Below are 24,166 nucleotides of genomic sequence, written 5' to 3'. Positions count from 1 at the left end.
GATGAGCCACTCCTCCACCCACATTCTAGGAAAGCCTCTGGGATGAAGCCCTGCCGATACACACGTCCACTCTCCTCAGCAGGGAGGGTGTGCTGTGGAGCTCATATTCCCCCTCCGCCCGCATCCCACATCCCCCTCTTATCAGCAGAAGTGATGCTGAGGAGCAGAGCTGGGAAGCAGCCCTGGCTGCTGCCCTGTCCCACACAATAGCGGAGTCTGCTACTCCCCGTCTCCTTGCCTGTTTGCCTTCCAGAGCCAGGCAGAGTCTCGCCATCACTATTATTTTGCTTTGTGTCAATATTATGACAACTAAAAGCAGGAGAACTGCATCCACATGATAAGCGGCCAGAGGCTCTGGGCTGGGTGTGGATTGGGTTCCAGTTTGGCAGGGGAGAGAAGCGCCTGGCAGCCCCTGCCCACCGACAGGCTGGGCTGGGAAAGCTGGAGAGCAGGGGCAGCAGCAGCAGAGCAGCAGCCAGTTTGTGCCTGTGTGCCGCTCCTCTTGTTCAGTGCTCACTGCCCTTTCCCCAGGGTAGATGAAATGTGATTAATGTGCAGAATATGCTTGATTCTCTGGTGGAAAAGTAACCTCTGTGTCTTTCCTGAGGAGAGGGCTGCTCAGCTCCTGCTGGGAGAATCTCACCCCTCCCACGGTTGCCATTCCCTGTGCCTCCAGCTGGTGTGGGCCCAGGCTGTTCTGTCTCTGCCCGTGGCAGAAGGTCATGCACACTGCTGCACCAGTCCGTCCTGCTCTCAGCCTTGTTTTTCCCAAGCACAGAACTCTACAGCTACTGGAGAGAAATTCCTGCAAGCTTTCTGGGACTTGAAGCTGCAGCTCCCACCCAGGGCTTCAGGAGAGGAACTTGGGCAGAGCAGGGTGAGCTGTGCTGTGATTTCTGTCTCTGCTTCCTGCTCTGGTCTCAGGCACTTGGTGTGCATGGGGCTGCTGTTTTGGCATGGTAGCTGTGCTCACTGTCGGGGCTGCTGACTGAACGCTTACCTGTAGGTACCCACGTATGCTTGGGGCCGTGGTGTGGCTCTCCAGTGCGTCACCCTGCCCCAGGCCTGTGCTTTTCTGCAAACACTCATGGCCTGGCCAGTCCCCACAGCATGGGGCTGCCCAGGCACTGCCACTGAGCGAGTGGCACTAGGTCTGCCAACGCTGATGTGTTCCTGGAACGCTGGCTGGACGAGGGCCGCACGCACCCAAACCAGGGCTTGGGTCTGGCACTCTCAGGGACACCCTTCTTGGTAGCATCGTCCCTGCCCCCACGAGGGATTAGTGTCTGAAAGCAGCGCCCAGGCTTGCCAAGGATTCCCCCTGCCTGGGTTCTTTGCCTGGAGTGCTCTCAGGCAGTCCTGGTGCTCATTCCATGTCCCTCCAAAACTCACGTCTGACCTAGGCCAGCCTGCAGTGCCCGTGACCCGTGGGGAACAGCCCCTGATGTCCCCAAGCATGGAGCTGGAGTGTCAGGTGCCTGCAGGTTTGGCTGTGGGTCCCCAGGGAGGCTGAGCTCCCCTCCCCAGGAACCCAAACAAACAGCAGAGTTCCTGCCACGTGCGGCCGGCGCTGACTAAGGCCGGACGCTTCCGCCTGCCGCGAGCCGGGGCTGCAGGCCGCCACCATCGGCGTGCACAGCCCGGCCCATTTCCCCCTATTGTCAGCCTCCCCCTCGGCAAACACATCCCCTGCACACCTGGGCTGGGACAGGCGCTGACGCCACCGCAGCAGCCGCCAGGGACAGGGGATGTGCTGCCGAGGGCATCTCGGAATTGGAGCTGCTGCAGCACAGCTCTGAGGAGTCCTTCGGGGCCCAGGTGCCCAGGCAGCTTGTTTGCAAGCTGTTTCCTTGAGGAGCAGCCCTGACTGTTCAGGGGTCATTGGTGCAGCTCTGCTTGCCTGCAAGGGCATTGGAGATCCCTGCATTTCTCAGAAGTCAGCAGCAGTGCCCTGAGAGAGAGGCCTGGGTTACCTGTGCCAAGAGGCTGGAGCTGGGGATGCCCCAGCCAGCCCATTCCCATCCTCTTTCTCACTGCGGAGATACAAACTGCAGGTGATTGACTGGTTTATCTCAGTGCTAGCATGGACTGACTCTGTGGTAGTGGAGCTTAGGAGACTCTCAGAGAAGAGATCACAGAAGCAGAGAAAGCAATCCAATGAAATAGTGACGGTGAGACCTGGGGGCTCTGGGATGATGGCAGGTGTGAGGAGCCCAGTGCCCTATATCCTCATGCTGCTCTGACCTCAGGAGTCCCGTCACAATGCAGGATATAGGGAGCTGCTGGTGGGGTTCTTGCCTACTGGGGTCAAACACAAGAGGGTGACTGTGCTGGGCACTGGATCATGGATGGACTGGCCCTTCCCTTGGTAGAAGCCTATAGCTTTGATGAGACTGAGTTATCTGTCCTAAATAGCAGCAGAACAAAAATAATGCCCTGAGGATTTCAGAGGTGTTCTCTGAGGGCTTCAGGGGTGACACAGGAGGCCCTGGCTGCAGTCAGTTTAAGAATGATGCAGAGACAAGTTTTTATTGGGTTTTTCCATGTGAGATGCCAAAGGTGGGATTTTGCAGAGTATAAGATGCCCGTGAGAGAACTCTGATGCTGACATGGGGCTGTTTTATGGAAAAGATGCTTAGAAGGGACCTTGCCTGCAATGAGCAGGGTGGGGTTTGCAGGGAAGAGCAGCTGCTTGCTCTGGGCTCCTTCAGTGCCCCTGGGCAGCCAGAGCCCCTGCTCTTCCCCCTTACCCTGAAGGAGGCATAGAGGTGACCCTGTTCGCTGGCAGGGCTGTGCCATGGCATGCTTGCAGCTCAGTGTCAGGGCTGGCCTTCCCCACCTGACAGCCAGGGCTCACCCACAGCAAGGACACTCCATCATTCCCCACCCACCTCGGTGAGCAGGGCAGGGAGGCAGCACAGGCAGCAGTGCCATATCCGAGGGGATGCTCCCAGTCAGCAGCCACTGCGTAGGGCTCACTGCAAGGAGGCATTTGCTCTTTAAGGAAATGTCTCTGTTTGCCTCATGTCCCTGGCTGGTTCCTTGAGCTTCCTCTGTCCCTTGCTCCCAAATGCGTAACTGCGCTCCCCAGAGCCGAGTGGGGGCGGCGCGAGGGACATGCTGGTGCATTTATAGCATCGACCTCCAGCCCTGTCCTGCAGCTGGGGAAGGGCACATTTGGCCCCCCAGGGAGGAGCATGGCACAGGGGAAAGCCAGCAGCTGTGACCCCAGCCGGCTTGATGTTTCTCCCATATGCAGGAGGATGTTGCTGATCACAGGTGACCGGTGTCCAAATATTATTCCTCTTCTCCTGTCTCTGTTCCACACTGCCTAGAAAGTGGATGCTCATCCCAGGAATGTAAACTCTGCCCAAGGCCTCTGAGGAAATAGCTTCAGACCAGGAACAGGACTGCACTCAGCAATTAAGGGCTGGTCTCCCCAGCCACACAGCTCCTGGGGGAGAGCCCTTTGCTCCAGCGCCAGAGGCTGGCCTTGTGTCTGAGAGGTGGCCCCAAGGGACCTTCCTGCAAGGACAGGCATGAGGCCCCGTGTGGTCACGGTCTTTGCAATAACAGGATTCTGTCTGTCCAGTGAGTTGGCAGCAGCTGCTGCTCAGGGCGGCCTCTGCTCTCGGGTGGGAGGAAATGCTCTCTTCACCCCATCTCACAACCAGCCCTGGGGAAGTGGGAAGGGGGGTCCCCTTGGCCCAGGAGGGTCTGTAGGGTGGCAGAGGGAGACCACAGGCATGCTCCAGTCACCACTTTAAGGATGTTACCTGCTTTTTGCTGCCCAGCCAGGAGAAGGAGCATGAACAGGCACTGCCACTGCCACAGCAGCCCCAGCAGCTGCTGCGTTGGTGCTGAGTGATGAACTGCAGCACACCCTCCCCGCGGTGGGGCTGGGAGTTCTCTGTGCTTATCTCTGCAGCATCTCCATGCTAATTTGCCAGGCCTTGCTCCAGCAGCTTTGTGACACACTCCGTGGTACCAATGCCTAGAAGCTCCCGACTGAGCCCAGCTCCTGCTGGTGCCTGAGTCACTGCCACTTGCATGGCCCAGCAGGGCTGAGGACAGGCAGCTGGCATGCCCTGCATCCCCTGGGGACAGATCCCACAGGCTGGGAGCGGATCACTGGCATCCTCATGCTGCAGGGACAGACCTCACATGGTGTTGGGTAGGGAAGCCCTGAAGCAGCCTTCCCACTCTCCCAGGAGGACGTGAATCCTGGCACGGACACAGAGCTCGTTATTTCCCTGGGACCTGCAGCCCACGGGGGATCGTGTTGCCTGTCGGCATCTCATCACACCTCCCACAGTTCCAGCTTCCCTGGCCTCTGGGGCTTAAAAATAGAACAGAAAAGGCCAACAGAGCTCCTTTGGGTTGGCAGCAGGGTTTGACCCAAGACCTGCTGTGCCCCCTTCCCTTCCGAGCTGTAGACCAGAACCAGGATGCTGTCCCTGAGGCTGAGGGGGCTGGAAACCCTTTGGCAGGGGTCCAGCGGCAGGGACTGATGCAACAGGCACGGGGCAGCTTGAGGGGGAAGGGGATGGGTGGACAGGCACGGGAAGTTTGGGTGGGAACAGGGCATCAGTAGAGGAATTAAGAGGATGGTGGGAAAGGGGCTGTTGTATGGGGGCAGGAGGCAGATGGGCACAGAACGGGTGGATGGGCATGGGGCAGCGAAAACAGCAAGCCGAGAAGCCCAGCACAACCCCGGTGGTTCCCGCTGGCCGGGGATTCACCGGGCACGGGGCGGTGAATGGAAGGGCCGGGACAGCCCGATGGAGCGGTGCCCGGAGGCGGTGCGGGGGCGCTGGAGGAGAGGGCTCCGCCGCGTCCGGGAGCACCGGCCGTGCCCGCGGCCGCCGGGGCCAGCACCTGCTCCCGCCCCGCGGCGGGGCCGGGGCGGGGCGGCGGCGGGGCGGTGGCGGTGAAATACGGCGGCGGAGCGGGGCGCGCTCCCATGGCCCGGCGGCGGCGGAGGCGGCACGGCGGGGCCGGTGGCCCGGCGGCGGGGCGGCATGCCGGGGGCGGCGGGGCGGTAGTGGCGGCGCCGAGTCTGTACCGGGGCGGCGATGCGGCTGCTGGGCGCCTTCCTGCGGCTGCTGGTGGCCGGGACGCTGGGGGCACCGCCCGCCCCGGTGAGAGCCGAGGGGCGGGAGGGGGCTCGGAGCGCGGTGCGGCTGCCCGGGGCGGCCGCGGGGGCCGGGACGGCTCCTCCCGGCGCCGGGCGGGGGGCGGCAGGGGGTCATCCCGTGCTGCCCCCCCAGAGCTCGCCTTTCCCTCCTGCAGGCCCCGGAGGAACGGGGGACCGCCAGCACGGAGTCTCCCGGTGAGTTGGAAATGGGCGGCCGCCGGTGCCGCGGCTGGGAGGGGGCAGCAACCCAGGGAAGGCTTCGCGCAAGGCCGGGGCGCGTTGGGTGCTACCCGGGGCTGTGTTACCCCTGGAGCCCCGTGGTGACAGCCGGGGAGGTGGCCGGGAGCTGTGCCGAGGCTCGGAGCAACCTGACGCCCCCAGCCGTCCTCGGGCACCGGGTACCGCCGCGGGCCGGAGCGGAGCGCAGCCCGGTCCCGAGAGTGCCGCCCCGCCCGTGCCGGCATGCGGGGTGCCGGGTGAGAGAGCTCCGCTCAGCTCTCCCTGCCCAGGGGACGGCTGTCCGGCCGGGCGAGGTGCGGGGGAGCCCCTTGGCGGCGGAGCTCGGGGGTGAGCGAGAGCCGGGGCAGGAGACCGAGCTGGCGGATAGAGGGAGAAAGAGCCGTCGGGGCGGCTGTGTGAGCTCCCGCACAGTGATGTGCACAGTACAGTGACGGACTTACTGGGAGCACAGAGTGGTCCTTTGCTTCCCTATGCTCCGTGGTGGCTGCAGGACCCCCCCGCGGCTGCTGCACCTGCCCGGCTGGGCTCTGCCGCGCTGGGCGCCCCTGGCAGTCCCTGTCTCTTGCAGTCCTTACCTTTCGGGAGATCTGGAATCGTAGTTTCTGCCGGCCTCTGGAGCAGCTGGTGGACGTCACTACCGAATTCCCCAACGAGGTGGAGTACATTTTCAGACCCTCCTGCGTCTCTCTGCAGCGCTGCGGAGGCTGTTGTGGGGACGAGGGTCTCCGCTGCGTGCCCGTGGAGACGAGCACGGTCACCATGCAGGTACGAGCTGCTGCTGCTGCGGGGCCGGGGCTGCCACACGGCTGGAGGGGGGCTCACCAGCGCCGGGAAGTGAGCTAGCAGCTTTGCATCCTCTAGGCATTGTAGCAGTGTGGCTAGCGAGGGAGAGGACTTACAACTGCTGAAATGAGAGCCAAGCCAGTCGGGTCCCTCTGCCTGCTCTTTGGGCTCGGCCCTGAGGTCAGGTGTCACCCCTGGTGGTACTGGCCTCACTCTCTCCTTCCCTGGCTTCTCTCTGTGTGGTCTGTCTCGCTCATCGCTGTCATTTTTCCAGACCTTTCCTGTCCTGTGGTGGGGCTGGGGGGTGTTCATTAGCCGTGGCTGCCTGCTGGGACACAGCAGGTACTACCCTTGTATCAAGGGAGAGTGAGGCTCTCCTCTTTAAGGTGCTGCTCGGGGTGGTGCTGACATGGATGCCCCCACACTGGAGCATGGTGGGCATGAAGGGCTGAGCCAGCCGCGTTTTCAGTCACCACTGTGTGAGCTGTGAGATGCAGGGTGGGAGGTCCTGGGATGTTCAACTCTTCCCCATGTACCAGGCAGCAGCTGTCCTCACACTGCAGCCCCTGCACTGAACTGCCAGAGATCAACCTGCTGATCCTGCAGGGACCAGGGAAATCCTCTGCTTTGCCATGGATGATGGACTAGGGAATGCCTGCAATAAACCACCAGTGATTTTGATCTCTGAGGTTGAAAGTGTGTTGGAAGGCAGGATGGCAAAAAGCTCTTGGCTGGGATGGATCAAAAGCCTGGTGTGAGCAGGAGGCAGCTCCCCAAGCACAGGTCTCCCTCTATGGGAGGGATCCTGCTGCTGTGTGCAGGGTGGAAATGCCAGACGCATCCGCAGGGGCTAGTGGGGATCACAGAATGATGAATGTATCCTGTAAGGCCCTTGGATGTCCAACCTGAACTTCAGGCTGGGCTGTGACATGTGACTGCAAATCCTGTACCCCTGGGCTGGGGAGGCACTGTGGTACTGACTCCAGTCAATTCTAACTCAGTGCTGTAGGAAGTGTCCAGGAGGAGGCAGTAGCAGTGGGATTGGCCTGAAAAACACGACTGGAAGGATATTTCCGTCAGAGAAGGGAGGTGTGCAAAGGGGTCGGAAATGTGAAAATTGTCCAGAAAGTTAGAGATTGAAAAGTCTTTTCTAAGGCTGGGAACTCCCAAGGCCATGGGACTTAAATTAAAGCCCTGAAGACAAGGGGTGGCACTTTCAGAGCCTCCCAAGCTGCCGGGGCAGCAGGGCCTGGCCAGTGCTGCCTACGTGTGGAGGTGGACTCTGTTGTTGGAGGTCCCGAGGAACAGGTTAGACATGCATCTTCCCAAGAGCCTGGGGTGGCAAGGCAGTGGCTCGGGAGTCTTTCCAGCCCCCTCCTGCCACTGCCTGAGAAGTAACCTTTGCTCTTCTTTCAGCTCCTGAAGATAAAGCCAAACGGGGAGGCACCCTATGTGGAGATGGCGTTCACCGAGCACAAGCAGTGCGAGTGCAGGTAGGGACTCCTGGGGTCCAGCACGAGCAAGCCTGCCAGCTCTCCCTGTGTGTGGAGCAGGGGCACCCTCTGGGCACCCTGGCTGGGCTGGCACCCCTCTTGCTGTCTTTGCACTGGGGCTTGCAGGTGCTTGTGGCCCTTGTCCAGCTGCAGGCTGCAGCACAGCTCTGCATCTGCTCCCCGCAGACGATGGGGTGCGTGCCATTGTGAACACAGGTCAGGCACCGTGCACTGTCTGCAGGCTGTGCCCCCCACCCCTGCAGCTGCCTTGGCATGCCTGGTCTATGCTCTTTAGCCAGGGGATCTGCCTGTGGGTAATGGAGCAAGGCTGGTGGCTCTGTGGCAGCAGTTTGGTGCGTGTTAGCATGTTCAGGGTGGTGGCTCTGCAGGGAGCTCCGTGGCTTGGCGTGCCTAGATGTGACTGTGGCCCAAAGAGAAAGCTCAACAGCTGAGTCTTGGGCCACCATTTAAGGGAGGCTACCCCATACAGACCTGGGGGTACAGCAGAGGTTTACATCCAAGCCAACAAATGAAAGCCTAAAACACACAGTGCCAGCCTGGCCTGGATATGCAGTGCTGGCCTGGAATGGATGCACAGCACCTGCCTGCCACAGACTGCTGGTGCCTGTCAACCCCTTGGGGTGCTCACTGTGTCCCAAAAGTGGTGAAAGCCTGGGCAGGATGGGGCCTCTGCAGTGCTGTGGTAGCAGCTCTGGTGCTGCCTGCAGCTGGTCCTTGCCATAGAGACTCCAGCACTGCCTGCATGGGGGGCCCTGGTCATCACTCTTCATCATGATCCCAGGGTGATTTAGTATTGTGAAAACTGGGGGATGAGTGTCCTGCTGGGCAGCCATTAGACATGATCCTTTCCTGGAAGAAGATCCTGAGGGTTCCCAGACTGGTATTCCCCTGCAGTTTTACGAGCAGCTGTACTGGAGCAGACCCAGCTCCACACGGTCTCTGTCTGTCAGTAGATGCAGAAGGCAGAGTGGGAAGAAGCAGATATATTACTTGCCTCCTTCTCTGCTTCCAGCTATTTCCCATGCAGGGAATTTCCTAAGCCTTTTGTGCTTTTCCTCTCTAGGGTAACTTTCAGGGGATCTCCTATGAGCACTTGTGCAGGCTGCCCTCTGTAGCAGTTTTTGGCTTCTTCCTAATCTGCTCTCCACACCTGTACATCACTGCCTTCTGTAGTTAGTGTAGGAATGGCAGAGGTCCTGGCTGTGACGCCCACAGGGGAGGTAGGTCATGGCTGAGAACCCACCACCAGGACTTTGCAGCAAATCCCCCATGTTTGTCACTCAGGATGCTGCACCTTGTTTCACTATGGGATGCACAAGCTGCCACTGGGAGCAGCTAAGGCTGAGCTTGCCCTTTCCAGCCTCACTGGCAAAATGTCACACCCCCAGGGTAGTCCCCCAAGCCAACCAGCCCCTGTGGTGTCTCTGCCTGCTCTCTGCCTGCTGCAATCAGCTCCTGACTGAGGGCTTGATAAAGTTAAGAGAAGAGCTATTTTGTCTGTTTTAAACATGAATGATGACAGGTAGATTGTGCAGTGTATTGGGCATGTCCCGGGGCCAGCTCCTGCAGCTCAACATGCAGCACTGCCCAATAACCATTTCTCTCTGTCATTTTCCCATCTGCAGGCCCCGGCAGGACCTGATGAGGTTGGGAAGGTGAGTGACACCAGGGGCTTTGTTACTGGCTGGGATTGTGGGTCTCATCTCCCACTCATCAGCCCTTCTTGTGGTGCTTTCCTTCTGAAGGAGGAGGTCCAAGGGCCGAGGTAAGAGAAGACAAGACAAGAAGGGACGGAAAGACTGTGAACTGTAAGTGAGCAGGCGCAGGTATGGGTGGTGTCTTCTGGGTTAATTTTCTTGGGATGTGTCTTCATTAAGCATTTAGATCTTTACTGACACTGTGAGCAGTGAAGGGTTTGTGCAGAGCAGACACAGAAGTAAGCAGGAGGGGACAGTGGCTGTGGGGAAACAGGCCTCCTGCCGAAGAATCAGGAGGTACCTGGTAGTCCCCAGGCTCAGCAGCTCAAGGCTGGGCAGAATGGGGATGGATGGGCTTGGTGACTTGATGGTGTTTTGCTCTATTGCCATCACAGACCATGCTGAATTTCATGGATCCATGAATTTCCAGTTTCAGCCTCATCTTGCTGCCAGTTGTGTCCTTACTGCTGTCCTTGACTGATTATTGTTTGGGCTACTCTACTCTTTCCATCCTTTATCTCACTTTCTCAAACTCCTTGCTGTCACAGCACAGGCTGGACACACTTTTGAGGTGTGACACCTGTGGCCAGCAGTTTGCTGTGGCATTCCCCCCTTTTGTGTGGAGGCTGCTGTTGGGGCTCAGCAGTGGCAGCAGCCCCACCACCCTCACTGCTCCCCCGAGGAGGCTGCCTGCAGGCCCTGCCCTGCACTCGTGTTTCCCAGGCACAAAGGGGGGCCCAGGGCAGAGCGGGTGAGGTCCCGTGCTGGCAGTGCTCACCCCGTGCCCTGCTCTCTTTGCAGGTGTGGCACACCCCGCAGGTAGCCCCTGCCCTGCCCCAACCCCGCTCCCACCATGGGCCGAGCCAGCTGCCCTTGTCCCCAGCACGGGGCACTGCGGAGCCGTGTCCCTCCGAGCTGCAGCGGGAGCAGGACTCCAGCACGGAAGAGCTGACTGTTACTCCTGCTTGGCCCTGCTGGGAGCACAGCCTGGCGCCAAGGACTCCCTTGCCCCATCTGCCCAACTGGCAGCAAGAGAAAAGGACTTGTGACCAAGCCTGGGGCTGAAGATGAGGACCTCAAGCAGTGTGCTGGTGTTTGAGGACATTCTAGGGACAATGAGGAGCCAAGCTGGTGCATGTGCTGCTGGAACTGGCTGGGGAGGACAGCATGATGTGGCAGTGAGTGGAGATGGCTCAGAGGGCTGCACCTGCAAAACTTCTCTGTCCTGCCAGTGCTCTGCAGCTGGGGAGGAAGGAAACCTGGGGCAGGCAAGGCTGTAGGGCTGCATCCGTCCGTTTTGGCACGGGGCAGGTGCCAGGGATCTTGCCTGGGAAGCTGTTCTGCTTGGGAACAGAAGGGAACTGGGCTCCTCATGTTTTCACAGCTGCATCTCAGCTTTGCCCTGCTCAATAAAAGCTGGTCAGACATGGGAGCTGGCAGCTCCTGTCTGCTTTCCAACAAGGCAGGGAACTTCCCCATGGGCGCCCACTCAGGCTGGAATAGGGCAGTGACCCAGGGTTTGTCCCCATCACCAATCCTGCAGCACCAAGGGACTGCCCTTGCTGTGATGCTGGAGATGGGCAACCAGCAGGTTGCTCCCTGGGCTGCGGACTATCCTTGTGCTGGAGTTCAGCTGGGTACTGGGAGACCCTTGTGTGAGCTGCCCTTCCCCTCCACAGCACAGAGTGGGACTGGTACCTCTCCCTGTTCACCCTGCCCATCCTGTGCTCACCCCTTCTCTTTTTTTGTTTGAAAGCTTCAAACAAAAGACCGGAGGGCAAGATCTGCAAAGGTTTCAAGGTTATCCTTAAATGATGGGACCTGTGGTTTATCCTGCTCTGAGGAACAAGAGTGAAGCCCAACTCAGCAAGAACTGGGGTCCAAGGTGGCTTCTTGCCACACCTGACAGAGCTGCCTGTGGTAGGGGTTACATTATGACTCTCCAAGCCATAATGCTGGTGTTGCCTGAGGCTGGGGACATGGGGACAGGGCAGATCCCTGCCAGGGGAAGCTGGAGGTGGGTGTTGAGGTTATGTGAACCTGCATACTGCCATCAAATAGCAGGGAATTGACTGTGTGAGTTGTAATTGTGCAGCTGGGCATATCGTTCAGGAGCTTGCTGGATCCCTTTTGGATCCCATTTCCAGGCATCCACAGTATCCTGGAGCACAGCCTACATGGCCTTTGCCTCAAAAATAGCCCATGAAGTTCCTCCTTCACTACCTCACAGATGAGGGGAACTTGCTGCTCCCCTTCCCACATTGCTCAAAGTCTGTGTGGACCATGTGCTGGCCTGGTCCACACAGGCTTTCCCTGTCACTGTGTGTCATTTCTGCCTGGCTGGCTCTGCTCTGAGGCCAAGGAGAACCAAGTGCAGCACTTGAGGATGTATGTGATGGTTTCTGTATTGTCTTTAATACCCCGGTAGTATTACATGTTTAAAAAAGGAAGCTACATAAATCAAGTATGTTAATTAATAAAAATAAGTTTATCAAGACTCATGATTAGGATTAAAACAAATTCAAACACACTAACACACAGTGGCTTTTCCTGTACACAGTTCCTGGTGTCTGCTGTCTCTTTGGCCACTGCCTGGCACTGAGGTGTTCCAGGCAGCTCTGCCCATCAGACGTGGCAGGGCCAGACCCCTGTGTTGCTTCTCTCCCTCCATCACCTGGGTGCAGTGTGTGGCCTTGTCCCCTGCTCCTCCCATGGCATGGGGTGTTAGAGAGCAAGAATGTGAGTGCTAGGAGGGATGTGGCTGTCTGCATGACTGCAGCTGTGATGAGCAGAATAGCTGGGGCAGGTCTGGAGCAAGGGCAAACATCACTTACACAAGAGGTTTGGGAGCTGCAGCTCCAGCTGTCAGGGGCTCTCTCCAGCTTCACGGAGGTAACAGGAACCTAATGAGCCCTAGCCCATGAAGTTCCTGTGATTGCTGCAGGCATCACATGCCCAGGGCAGTGCTAGCTCCTTTCCCTGTCCCTGCCAGAGGGGAGAGTCCTCAGACCCTCCTCTCTCCAGGGTGGCAGGGACTGCCAGCAGGACCTCCCACCCAATGGAAGGATGAGGATCAGGGTGGGGGACTGCTGCTCTGAGGAACAGAGGCTTCCTGGCTTCAGGGCTTGTGTCCAATGCCCGTGTTTCCTCTCGAGGGGACCCACCACTGTCTGCCTGTCCCTCTGTGTGGTCCCTGTTGTAGCTTTTTTTATACCACGAGCTCCTGGGAGCTCTCTTTGGCCACAGCAGAAGTGTGAGCACTGTGACAAGATCAGCTACATCTACAGAACCCCATGTGCCCAGGTACTACCATGCAGGGCTGTAGGTGCCCTTGTGAAGGGACCCTGACATACCCCAGCCCCAGAGACAGCAGCATCCACCATGGACAGGCAGAAAACCTGGTCCAGCCCCAGTGCTCCCAAATCTCTCATCCCTTCCCTGCCCGAGTACCCCTTGCAGCTGTCCCACAGAGACCAGGAACAACACACCACTGGGTTATCAGTGTCCCTGGGCTCCCTGTGCCTTCCAGCCTTACAGGGCAAAGGTTTGTTTAATAAGGCTTTAGGAGCTGCAGCAAGATGGTTTAGGAGGATAGTTATAGGGAGACAAAACATAAGGCAGCCTCATGCATCAGGAAAAATATTTTACATTTTTTGGGAAGTAACTGTAAAGATGATGTGGGCATTGGCCCAGAGATGTAGCATTGTAGCTGATGAAGCCCTGATGTCAAAGCTTCCCTGTCACCTCTGGTGTCCCTGAGCACAGGCTGCCATCAGAGCTCTGCCACCCAGCAGCATCTCCCAGCCATGCCCAGACAGGTCTCCCACATGTCTCCATACAAATAAAGAAACACTGAGGTCTTAACTTCATGATTGTGACTTATAAGTCTTTTGCACCCTCACAAAATTTGGCATAATCCTGCCTGTTGAAGCCAATGCTGTTTGCAGTCTCAGCGTATTTTAAGCTTTTGCCAGCTCTCATGTGTCAGTTTTAGCTTGTGAGAAAAGAGGCAGCTCTCACTCCTCTCCCTACTCTTTGTCTGTGCTGGTTCTGCTTTGGCAGTTCCCACTTCCCAACAAGGAGCACAAGCTCTTCAACAGGTTAATCTAAAAGTAATCCCCTAAATTCAAGGGACTCTATCCAGCACTGACATGCAAACCTGGAAGCCCACAGGTAAAGGCAGTTGTGTCTCAGGGCTGGTACAAATCTTCTTCCCCTGCAAGGTTTTTGCTCACAGGAGCATCCTTGAGGCATTTCCTGCTGATGCCTTTGACTCGCTCTCTTCTGGCCGCTCCAGAGATGTTTAATGAAGAACTTAACTGAGTTTTGCACCCTCCTGGCGACTCCTCTTCCCACATCTCCCTGCCACCATCACCTCAATATCCAAACCACTCTACAGATAGATTGTGCTGGATTTTGTGGTTTTCCTGTGCTCTGTCCTCTCCAGGCCCACGCAGATCTGCTGAAGCCAGGCGAGTTGTGCCAGCAGCACCCCTGCTCTCATCCCTGGCTGTCCTTCACTTCTTGCCTGCTCAGACTTTTCACTTCAAGAAGGAGCCTCCAGTCTCTGGTGGGAATTAAAAGACCACAAAGACTGTGGGGTATAAATAGGCTGGGCAGAAAAAATTGGTCTCTGTTAGGCAGAGGCTGGAAAAGGAATCTGGAAGTGTTTTGAGAAGAAACCAAAGAACCAAGCACATCAATTGTGTTTGGGCAGCAAGTTGTCTTATAAAGCAGATGGCTTTGCATCCTCCTAGACCTGCCCTCTGAGGCACAGCTAATACTTTCATACTCCCAAAGAAATGGTCTTTGTAAGAGAGGCAGTGTTTGATGCTGGATGCTGAGCTGTGGGCACAGGCTTTACTGCCCTGGGCTGTTGTTAACAGGCTGGGCTGTGCACAGGAGCTGCCCAGGGCACCTGAGCCCAGGGACACCCCTACAAGTGTGTACAGGGTAACCACAGGCCTGGCACAAAGGGGGGCCCCCTCTGCCAGCCCCACAGCAAGTGCCAGGTCCAGCAGGGGCTGGACACAGTGCCTGACCAGGCTGGTGTGGCTGTGATGGCACAGCACAGGGCCAGCTCCCGACAGAATGAAAACCCCCATCCTAGGATCATTTCCTGTTGAAGTGGGACATGCACATAGGTGAGCAAGGGATGGACAGAGATGCAGGGGCCTCCCTCTTCCCAGGCAATCTTAGCACAGTTTTTCCAAGGGTGTCCCTTAGCTTTCATTCCAGCCCTTCTCCCTTTGCAGGTCCCCTGCCATGCCAGTGGTAAGGAAGTTGTCTAGTCTGGGACCAACCATCCCACAAACACAGCAAACCAGCTGGACAGGAATACATGTTTCCATGATAAGCCAAAGACTGGTATTTTTCACACACAAAGCATTTGTTTACCACCAGCTGGGATATCGATTACGCTGTCACTTTGGTGCACCTTAATGCACTTGTGCTGATCTTCCCTGTGCTGCACATTTAGAGTAAGTTGGTAAAACCCAAAGAGTCTGCAAGAGCTGGTAGAAGGTCAGGCTGAGAGCTCAGTGTCAGGGCTAACGGCACTCATCTGAAAGAGGAAATCGGGAAGGGCCAGGGTACCCTGGGCTGGCCGTGATGAAGTGGCAAGATACTCACTATCGTAACTGGGGCAGTGGGGAGCTGCTGGAATGGGTGCACCTGTCGGGTGGACGGCAGCAACAAAGGCTAATTAAAACACTGCTAATTAAGCGTTATGGGAGGAAGGAAACACGACTGCGAAGACACAATTTAATGAACGGGAGCTTGGTTAATTAAGGACAATTAATGGTGAATAAGGATGATAATAAAGAAAGTGCAGCGACGCTTACGGCGCGTTAACGGGGAGGAGGAGGTGGAGCGCCTGCCTCGGGCGGGGGCGGGACCCCGGCGGGGGGACCCGGCCACGGACCCCGCTTGGGGCGATGATGATGATGATGATGATGATGATCTCATCCGCGGCCAATCAGCACGGCCCGCCCCTGCCGCTCCGCCCGGCGGCGCCGGGGGATGCAGGCGCCGGCGCTGCCCGGGCGCGGCACGGCGGGGCTGGGGGCCCGGGGCCCGTGCCGGGGGGGCCCCGCGGGTGAGCGGAGGGGCCGGGGCGGGCGTCGCTGCCCGCTGGCGGTGTCGCGGCGGCGCCATGAGCCGCGCGGAGGCCGAGCCCTGCTCCCGGGCCCTGGCGCAGGCCCGCGTCTACCTGGGGCAGCTGCGGGGCCGCGTGGTGCCGGCGGGGCCCGAGGGCGGCGGGCGCCGGGATTACCTGGTGGAGGCGGCGCGGCAGCTGCGGCTGGCGCTGGAGCGCGACGTCAGCGAGGACTACGAGGAGGCCTTCAACCACTACCAGAACGGCGTGGACGTGCTGCTCCGCGGCGTGCAGGGTGTGTGCGGCCTCCCGGGGGCGGCGGACCGGGGCATCCCTCCGGGGACACCAGCCGGGGCTCCGGGGCATTCATACCTGTGAGAGGGCCAAGGTATCCCTGCAGGGAGAATGACGAGGGGACGGGAAAATCCCGCTAGGGGGTGTGTTGAGGGCACTGGGGCATCTGTCCAGGGAGTGCATCCCTAGCAGGAGGAGGGCGAGAGGGCTGGGGCATCCCCGGGGGACTGTGGCCAGTCCTTCGGGGCCGAGCCAGGCCCCTCACAGCCACCCTTTGCCCCGGCCGCAGTTGACCCCAACAAGGAGCGGCGGGAGGCCGTGAAGCGGAAGATCACGCAGTACCTGCGGCGCGCCGAGGAAATCTTCAATTGCCACCTGCAGCGGGCGGCGGGGGGCGGCAGCACCGCCGCCACGGTGAGGGCTGGCGTGGGGCCGCGCGGGGGGACGGCAGCGGTGCTGGGGCACCGGGACACGGGGTGGGGATGGGGACACGCACATAAAGCAGCCCCAGTGGTCCTCCACGTCTGCCTCTGCCAGATACCACGCTAAGATGTGTGGAGAAAACGGCAGGCACACGGAGCTACCGAGGGTCCTGGCCTGCCAGTGGCTGCAAAGGAGCTGGCCGCTCTTCGCCCTGCCTGGATCAAGGAGCCGAGGTGGGCCCAGGCTGCCCAGGGTGCTCCCAGGACCCCACCCTCCAAAGTGTGTGTTCTTAGCTTGCTGTCCCCATAGTAGGTATGGACATTTTTGTGGAGACTGAAACCACTACAGGGAACCACCCTGTCAAATGTTAGAAATGTCCTCTTCCCATCTGTCATCGTTTCCATCTGTATGGAAACCAAAGGCAGTGGCTGCTTTCTGCGTTGTGAAAAGGAGGTGGTTAAAGAAGGGAGAGGAGAGTGAGGCAGGGCAAGGTCAGACCCTAGCGGGAAGAATGCAGGGAGAAAGACAACTACCTTTCACACAGATCCCCTTCATGTTGAAACAGTCCAGGTCTAGCTTCAAATTTTGGTGTGATTTTTAAATCTGCTGCAAGTGCAAGCTTTCCCTAGAAAATATAGAAATCCAGGGGCTGGCCAAGAAAATGGCTCAGCTGATGTTAGAAATGAATCATGGCCTTTGGAGTGTTTTCTTTGCATGTTGACCAGCTGGGCAGTATTTCTGTGTACTCTGGAAAATGCAGGGGCCTTTTTCACCCACTGTAATGAACAACAGCATTTCTAGGTCCTACCTCCTCTTCCCTTACCACCCTGCAGGGCTACAGCAGCCTGCGCTTCCGGCCCATCAGGACACTGAGCTCGGCAGTGGAGAACCTGAGACGGTGCAAGGTTGTGGGAGTGATTGATAAGGTAATGACTTCACCTGGAGGGAGGGTAAGGCTGGGGCTAGACCAGAGCCAGAGGGAGCATAAGCTGGAGGGTCCTAGCAGCTGGAATGGGGGTGCCACCCTCCGCACATCCATCAAGCGATGTTGGGGTACCCATCCACACCGTTCCCACCCAGAAAAATTCATAGGAGAGGACTCAAGACCCCTTAAGGAGTTGATTGGGAAATCTGTTAATGTTCCTATCACTTTTGCTTACCATATCTCCCAAGATATTGACAGGAAGGTTCATGCACCTCATTCTTTCCCACATTTGGAATTGTGTTTTATGCCCAGGTGCCACAATGGTGGACTCCTGTGGGTAATCTAGACTTCAGCAAAAGCTGAACTGTCTGGAAATAAACTAATTAGAAGTTCATTATCTTGGAGTGAAGGTGCCAGGCTTACTGTATCCACACACATGGCACATTGCTCTCCACTGCTGTTCACACACCTCAGTTTGTCAGGGCTGATGGGATCCTCCTGTCCTGCCAAGGCCCAGTTTGAGTCCAAAAAGAGCACTGTGAAACCCTTCAGTGTGAAGGAAGTAAAACTGGCATGGGAGCCTCCTCTTGGTTTAATTCCTGCTTCTTGGCTTCATGGCTATCTCCTTGCCCATTTACCTGTGTTTTGCCTTTCAAAAATAGGGGTCTGAGCCTCACAAAACTCTTCCAGTTGGGTGGGAGTTTGTAACAGTTCCAGAGATGAGACCCTTGGGTCATTCCTGTAGGCTGTGTGTTGGGTCACCACTTCTGACCATTCTGTATGTACTGTCCCAGGTGCAGATTGTCCAGGATCCAGCCACTGGTGAGACCTTTATACTCAAGGTGGGTGTTTTCAGTTCCATCTGCCTGCTTCTCCCTCTCAGCCTGGGGCCACCTTGTCCAAGCTGATGGCTGGGGCAGATGAGAGGATTACAAATAGCAGCTCTCAGAGGCTGGATGAAGTTCATGGTTCAAAAATCTTCTTTTGGCTGCCTCAACCACCCTCTGTGATCAGAAGGGAAGTGGTTCTCCTTGGTCATCCGTTTCTCTGACTTCTAACACTTCAAGTCTGTGTGAAACTGAGTCAACCCCTGAAACAGGTTGTGAGAGGTGCTCATTACAAGTCCTAGAGTATTTTTCAGTGTCCTTGGAACTAACAATGAAGTACTTCATTAACTGGACAAGGAGGATCTGGCATGAGAGGGAGAAGCATCATTTCCAGGGGAGGAGGAGAAAGGGTTGGGATGACAGGTTCCTTCCTGAAGGGAACAGGGTGGTTGCAGAGGAGTCAGTGCTCTGGAGCAGCTGTGCCCTGTGGGTCCCACAGTGCAGATGGGGAGTGTCCTACCTTGGCAGAGCTCTGCAGAGCCATGCCTTCTCACAGCTGGGTGCTGGGCACTGACAGAGCTGTACGAGCCACAAGTTTGTGCAGATGGGGGAGCTCCATCATGGGTGACCTGGGAGCAGCCATGGGGCTTGGCAGAAGGCACATTCTACCTGTGCTAGGCTGCACAGAGTCCAAGTCCCTGCCATGCTGTACCCATCTGCCTGTCCCTCCTCAGAGCCTCCCCAAGTCCCACGTTGACAGCCGTGTGCGGCAGACCATCATCCCTCACGGGGTCCCCTTCATGGTCAAGCTGTTGTGCTACTATGTGAGCGAGGACTCCATCTTTCTCCATCTGGAGCACGTGCAGGGTGAGTGAGGACATCCATCTGTGAAGCATCCTGGTTTATCCCAAACTGCCCTTTCTTTAAAGGCCAAAGTATGTTTCTCCTCTTGTTTTGGGACCGTTTGTTAAGGTGATAATGTATGCTGTCTTCTTCACAGAAGGGTGGTGAAGGTACCAGGGCTTGGGGACTTAGTGAACAGAGGAGTTCAGCTGTGAATTGCAGAGGTTTGATAAGAACTGGCTGGGGATGTGACCTAGAAATGGGCCTATGGAGACCCATATGGAGAAAGAAGCTGTGTGTGTGTGTGGGTGTGTTATACAGAAACCAGCCTCAGTCTTTAGAGAGATGAGCCACTGTACCTCATGGGAGGAGCAGTCATGCCTTTGGGTAATGAAGTTGATGTGATTCAGCATCTTGGAAAGAAAAACCTCTCCATTTTACTGGCATTGTCTGACCATAACAGGAAGGTGATGGAGAAGGAAAACGAAGTGAGGTAGTTCACCTGAATGTTGTAGAACAAAACTATCTTTTGACAAGACCTTTATGAAACACTTTTTTTTTGGTTACAGAAGATGAGACTAGATTTTGAGATCACATCAAAGAGAGGGAATGGAAAATTAGGGCTTAGAGGGCAGTGAGCATACTGGGGTTTGGTACATTGAGGAGGCTTACTTGAGGCTGTCCCAGATCCTGATGAAGAAGTATGACAAGGTGGAGGCTTGTCCATGGAGCTCATTTACTCTGCTGGTTGAATGGATGTGTAGGGAGCAGCAGCTGGAGTCCAGTAATGACAAATAAAGGCTGATGTGGAGAACAGGCTCAACTCCTTGTGCACTGCTATAGGCTGAGTTTGCAGAAAGAAGCCAGCACTGAATGTAGTGAGGCTGGGAAGCCCTGGCAACAGGCTGTGGACACCAGGGTCTGCTGCTCTAGCTCCTTGACCCATGGCCTCGTGCCATGCTGTGAGAGCTCTCTGGCATTTCTGTCACACAGGAAGGAAAGGCTTTCAGGGGGAAGTGGGGATGGCAGTGGCGTCAGGAGCATTTGTGAACGTGTTGCTTGTCTGTGACATGGAAGTGGCAGAGGTGGGATCAAAGAGGCTCTGTAGAATGGGGAGAGGGCTGCTAAAGGAGGAGGGAATGGGGCTTAGGTGTGCCAGGTCCTAGGGATGCTGTGGCATTGGGCACAGTGTGTTGTAGGGTGGGGGTGCATTCTGCATGGACTTGAACTTTGCTGCTGGGGATATTTATGATGCTCCATCATGACCCCACTATGTGGGCTTTGGCCTGGGCCCCTGAATGGGCCATGTCAGCAGTGGGGGACCCAGGGATACTTTCTGCCTCATCACTTGTTCTCCTTTCTGCTTTCCAGGGGGGACACTGTGGTCTCACCTGCGCTCCAAGTACGGTGTCCAGCAGGACTGTGCCGATTCAAACACCATTCAAGCCCTCCAGCACCACGGCACAGAGGATGGTGTGGGAAACTCCCAGGGTGGCAGCCAAGTATCCATCCTCCCTGTTTGGACAGGCAGTGGCCTCCCAGGCTCTGTGAACTACCAAGCATTGGCAAACACTGATGCCTCACTCCCTCAGGAGCAGTCCCCCGGCCCCACAGACTCTGGCTCAGGGAACCACTGCCAGCTTCTCCTGGCTCCTGCTGGTGGCAGTGGGGCTGCACCTGGAGGACAGGATCTGAGTGTGACACAGACTGTGTCTGATGGTGTGGACCATTTTCCAGCAGTGTCAGCCAAATGCCCTGGCCAGGGCCTGGTTGTCTACCCATGGAATGATCTAACCAGCAGCACAGGCTGCATATCGGAGAGAACAGCCTCCCAACAAGGCCCCAGGCTTCCCCAGGGGCTTGTCCCTGTACCAAAGACTGTGAGAGGGGGCCAGCCAGGGGCAGGGCAACTGCCAACTCAGAAAGTGTCTGAGGCCTCCCAGGCTCAGCCCCTCCTGACCCTGGGTGAGAGGCAGCTTCCTGCAGGAGTTGCCCTGTCCAGCTCTGACAAACCCAGTGTGCCTGACCCAGCCATGTGGGAGCCCTCTTGGAGAGCAAGCCTGACCTGTGGCTGGCTCAGCAAACAGCCACCATCAGGACAATGCAGGGCTTTGGCTTCCCATGGGCACAGCCGGAGAGCGTGGGCTGTGAAGGAAGAGCAGGTGCAGCTGTGGGCAGCAGAAATCCTCCTGGCCTTGGAGGGACTTCACCAACAGGGTGTATTGTGCCGGGACCTCAACCCCAGGAACCTGCTGCTTGATACAGCTGGTAGGTAATGCCCCAAGGAGGAGGAAATTGGTCTCCCAGCTGGGAGACTGCTGCTTGACCCATTTCCAGAAGATGTGGACTTTCTTGTGTTTGCTTTGGAGGAGGGCGGGAGTCTGGGAAGGTTTAGTATTTCTGAAATTGGAAGTGTGATCTCACTTAGGTTTTCCAAGTAATTATTACAAGAGATGGCTCTGCAGCAGGAGTCAAGGGCCATAGCCACAGAAATGCATTGCCCTTGCTCCCACATGGGGATTGGCTGCCTGGGAAATCCCAGTCTGGGGAAGCTGAGACCAGCTGGACTGTGCCTGTGGGTTAGTTTTCCCCTGCTTATAGTAACTGCCTGCTGGGGACGTTCTGGAGCTGTCCCATCCCTCTGAGCCATGTCTTGCTGTCAGTGCAAGTCCCTGCTCAGCTGGCAGCATCTGGGACAAATTGGAGAGCTACAAATTGCTTAAGAAAAATGCAGAGAGTTGCACAAGGAGAAAGCTAACCTTCTCCCCCCCCCTTCCCCTTTAAAACCTTCTTCGTCCCTCACCACAGCCTGCACTGAGATCTGGGAGCTCGGAGCCTGCCCAAGCAGTCTCACCTGTTGTGCACCTGGGGCAAGCACTGGGAGCCAGCAGAGGGGTGTGTGGTGCCAGGGGATGCTCAGTTCCTCTGTGCTCAGGGCGTGACAGGGCCCCAGTGCCCTGGCTGCTCCCAGGGGCAGGGATATGGCTTGACTTTGTGCTATGACCAGAGTCCCCAGTCTTTCCTAAGCTTCCTGCCTTTGACTCTGGTGCTGCTCTCCAGGTCATGTCCGTCTCACCTTCTTTGGCCAGTGGACAGAGGTGGAGCCCCAGTACTGCAGCCAGGCACGGGAAGAGCTCTACAGTGCTCCAGGTAAGGGATGTGTCCCCTGGCTTCTCCAGCTTGCTGCACAGTGGCTCCAATTAGACAGAGGGGACTTCTGCAGGCAGTGAGATGTGCCCTGCACAGTGTGGTCACTAGTGCTCCCTGCCTCCAGCTCTAACCCCTCTGTCTCTTTCTGCAGAAGTGGGGGGGATCATGGAGCCCACTGAAGCAGCTGACTGCTGGAGCTTTGGCTGTCTCCTGTACGAGTTGCTGACAGGAGTGGTAAGAGGCTGAGGAGCTCTGTAAGGAGGACAGGGGAGGAGGAGGCTTAAGGGCTGCCTGCTGTGTGGGGCTGGGAGGGTGCCGTGCCCTGCTGGCACCTCAGTTCTTGGCCAGGTTCCTTTAGACATGTGATTCCCAGTGCCTGTGCATGGTCTCTGGGTGTTAAGGGCTTTTAAATGCTGCTGTGTAGGACTGGGGTTGCGTGGCAATGAGGATTCAACAGGGTGCTCCAACCCTCCTTGGTGCCTCTGCTTACCATCACCCTCTGCTTCCTGCAGCCACTCTCCCAAAACCATCCATCAGGGATTCAGCCTCACACCCAGCTGTATCTGCCAGAGGGTCTCAGCCTGGCTGCTACATCGCTGCTCACTGAGGTGAGGGGCTCGGGTGGGTGGGGAGGAGAATGGTAATAGAGGTTGGGGAAAGGCAGGGTCCAGCCTGGTACTATTTCCAGTGTCCCCCTCTCCCCATCCTCCTGTCCCATTGCTTTTCTCTGCAGCTCCTGCAGTACAATCCCAAACGCCGCTTGGGCTCTGGAGGAGGTGGCATAACAAAGCTGAAGTCTCACTCCTTCTTCAGCACAGTCCCCTGGAACAAGCTGGTGGGCTAGGCAGGCTCTCCTTCCCCCAGGGAGCTGGGCCCTGGGCTGCTTCCCTGGCACTTTTGGCACTGGCAGCACTGCTGCTGGAGAAGGCTTGCCTCGAGGGCTGCCCTGAGCCTGGGGCACACGAGGTTCTGCAGCCTTACATGTCCTTCTGTCTCTGCTTCTGTTTGCTCCATCTCCAAAGAGGAGGCGTCAGGCTGGGCCTGTCTTCTCCAGGTCCTCCCTGGGGGAACAGGAACCTGGGTGCACCTCCAGGAAGTGGTGGTGTTCTCCCTCTTGGGTCTTGGGGCATCTCTTCTTCAGCTCAGCACCCTGCCCTGGAACTCCTTCCCTGTGTTTTTTATCTCTGCTGCTACCAGTGACCCCCCTGCTCTGTTATGTTTTGTGGCTTTCAAATGCAGCCCCCCTGGGCCCTGCTGGCTGGAGCCCAAGCCTGTGGTCTCTGCCCCTCCCTGACTGCATGTGTGTGTGTGTGTGTGGGTCATCCCTGCTGCAGGGGTGACACAAGGAGCCCTCTGCTCTTCTCCCCCTGGCCCTCTGAAAAAAATAAACTACTCAGTATCACTTAGAGAATTGTCCTTTTCTTTCTGAGCTGCATCAGCCAGGTGTAGGCCAAGCCTGCTGAGTGACAGAGAGCCCCAGCTGTGTTTCTGAAACCTGCCTGGGAGCCCTGGGTTGGTGTCGCCCCCAGCCATGAGCACCCTGCAGCCAAACCCCAGAAGGTGGCAGAGTGCCTGGCCTTCTGTCCTTGTGCTGCTGCCTGTCTCACAGCCTGCCAGGTCTGCACAGCTGTTTGGCTGCAGCTCAGATGTGGGAGAAATGCCTGGGTTCTCTTCCAGCCCTTTTTCAGTGTTAGGTGTTGTGGCTCCAGCCTTCCATACTGGGTGCTCCTTTCACCTGGCAGGACAGCAGCCCTGTCAACCGTGCTTTGAGCACCCTCATCCCTGGTGGACCACACAGTGAGGGTTTAAAGGGGGGGAACTCTGAGAGCCAGCACAGAGGGAAGGAGGCCACATGTACAGATTGTGGATTAAAGAAAAAGCACAGACACATGTGTCTGCTGACAGCCCAAGGTGGAGGCTGCTGTGCTCAGTGGTGTAAGAAAAAGCCACAGGCTCAAGGATGAGCTGGCAATGGCAGCAGTTCGGTTCTGGCCCTCCTCTCCCAGCACCCCTCACGCTGCTCACTTATCTCCCATAGCAAGGAATGACAGCCACATGTCTCTGTGGCTGCTGGTTCCAGCTCCTGGTTGCCCACAGCAGCAAAGACACCCTCCCAGGCAGCAGCAGGAGTGCTCGTCCACCAGAGGGAAGCAGAGCTCTGGAGAAACTCATCTACACCAGCAAAGGCGGACACCTCCATTGCAGTGCAGAAACTGGAGGACTGAGCAGGAGCAGC

At 57.2% G+C, this 24,166-nt stretch overlaps 2 protein-coding genes across 3 annotated transcripts; both read left to right on the top strand.

Moving 5' to 3' along the window:
• Positions 1-4,773: 4,773 nt before the first annotated feature.
• PGF (placental growth factor) lies at positions 4,774-10,261 on the top strand. Of its 2 annotated transcripts, none has more exons than XM_054276161.1 (7): positions 4,774-4,802; positions 5,293-5,332; positions 5,946-6,142; positions 7,577-7,653; positions 9,300-9,329; positions 9,420-9,482; positions 10,173-10,261. In XM_054276161.1, exons 1-7 carry the CDS (start codon positions 4,782-4,784, stop codon positions 10,192-10,194), a joined length of 450 nt encoding a protein of 149 aa, XP_054132136.1. In that variant the 5' UTR covers positions 4,774-4,781; the 3' UTR covers positions 10,195-10,261. The 2 variants fall into 2 exon arrangements, with proteins under 2 accessions (XP_054132136.1, XP_054132135.1); XM_054276160.1 differs by lacking the exon at positions 4,774-4,802 and adding an exon at positions 5,076-5,141.
• Positions 10,262-15,525: 5,264 nt separating this feature from the next.
• On the top strand, positions 15,526-23,351 carry RPS6KL1 (ribosomal protein S6 kinase like 1). Its single transcript, XM_054275245.1, has 10 exons — positions 15,526-15,763; positions 16,052-16,176; positions 17,019-17,111; positions 17,905-17,952; positions 18,672-18,804; positions 20,152-21,048; positions 21,841-21,930; positions 22,082-22,164; positions 22,443-22,538; positions 22,664-23,351. The coding sequence occupies exons 1-10, from the start codon at positions 15,526-15,528 to the stop codon at positions 22,772-22,774; spliced, it is 1,914 nt and encodes a 637-aa protein (XP_054131220.1). The 3' UTR covers positions 22,775-23,351.
• Positions 23,352-24,166: the final 815 nt, after the last annotated feature.

This window comes from Melozone crissalis, unplaced genomic scaffold (assembly GCF_028551555.1).
Source record: "Melozone crissalis strain CALT ecotype California unplaced genomic scaffold, PUWL_Pcris_2 ptg000018l_1, whole genome shotgun sequence".
NCBI classification, from domain to species: domain Eukaryota; kingdom Metazoa; phylum Chordata; class Aves; order Passeriformes; family Passerellidae; genus Melozone; species Melozone crissalis.
The sequence above is the reverse complement of the archived record's forward strand: the minus strand, read 5'-3'. Positions and strand labels throughout refer to the sequence as shown.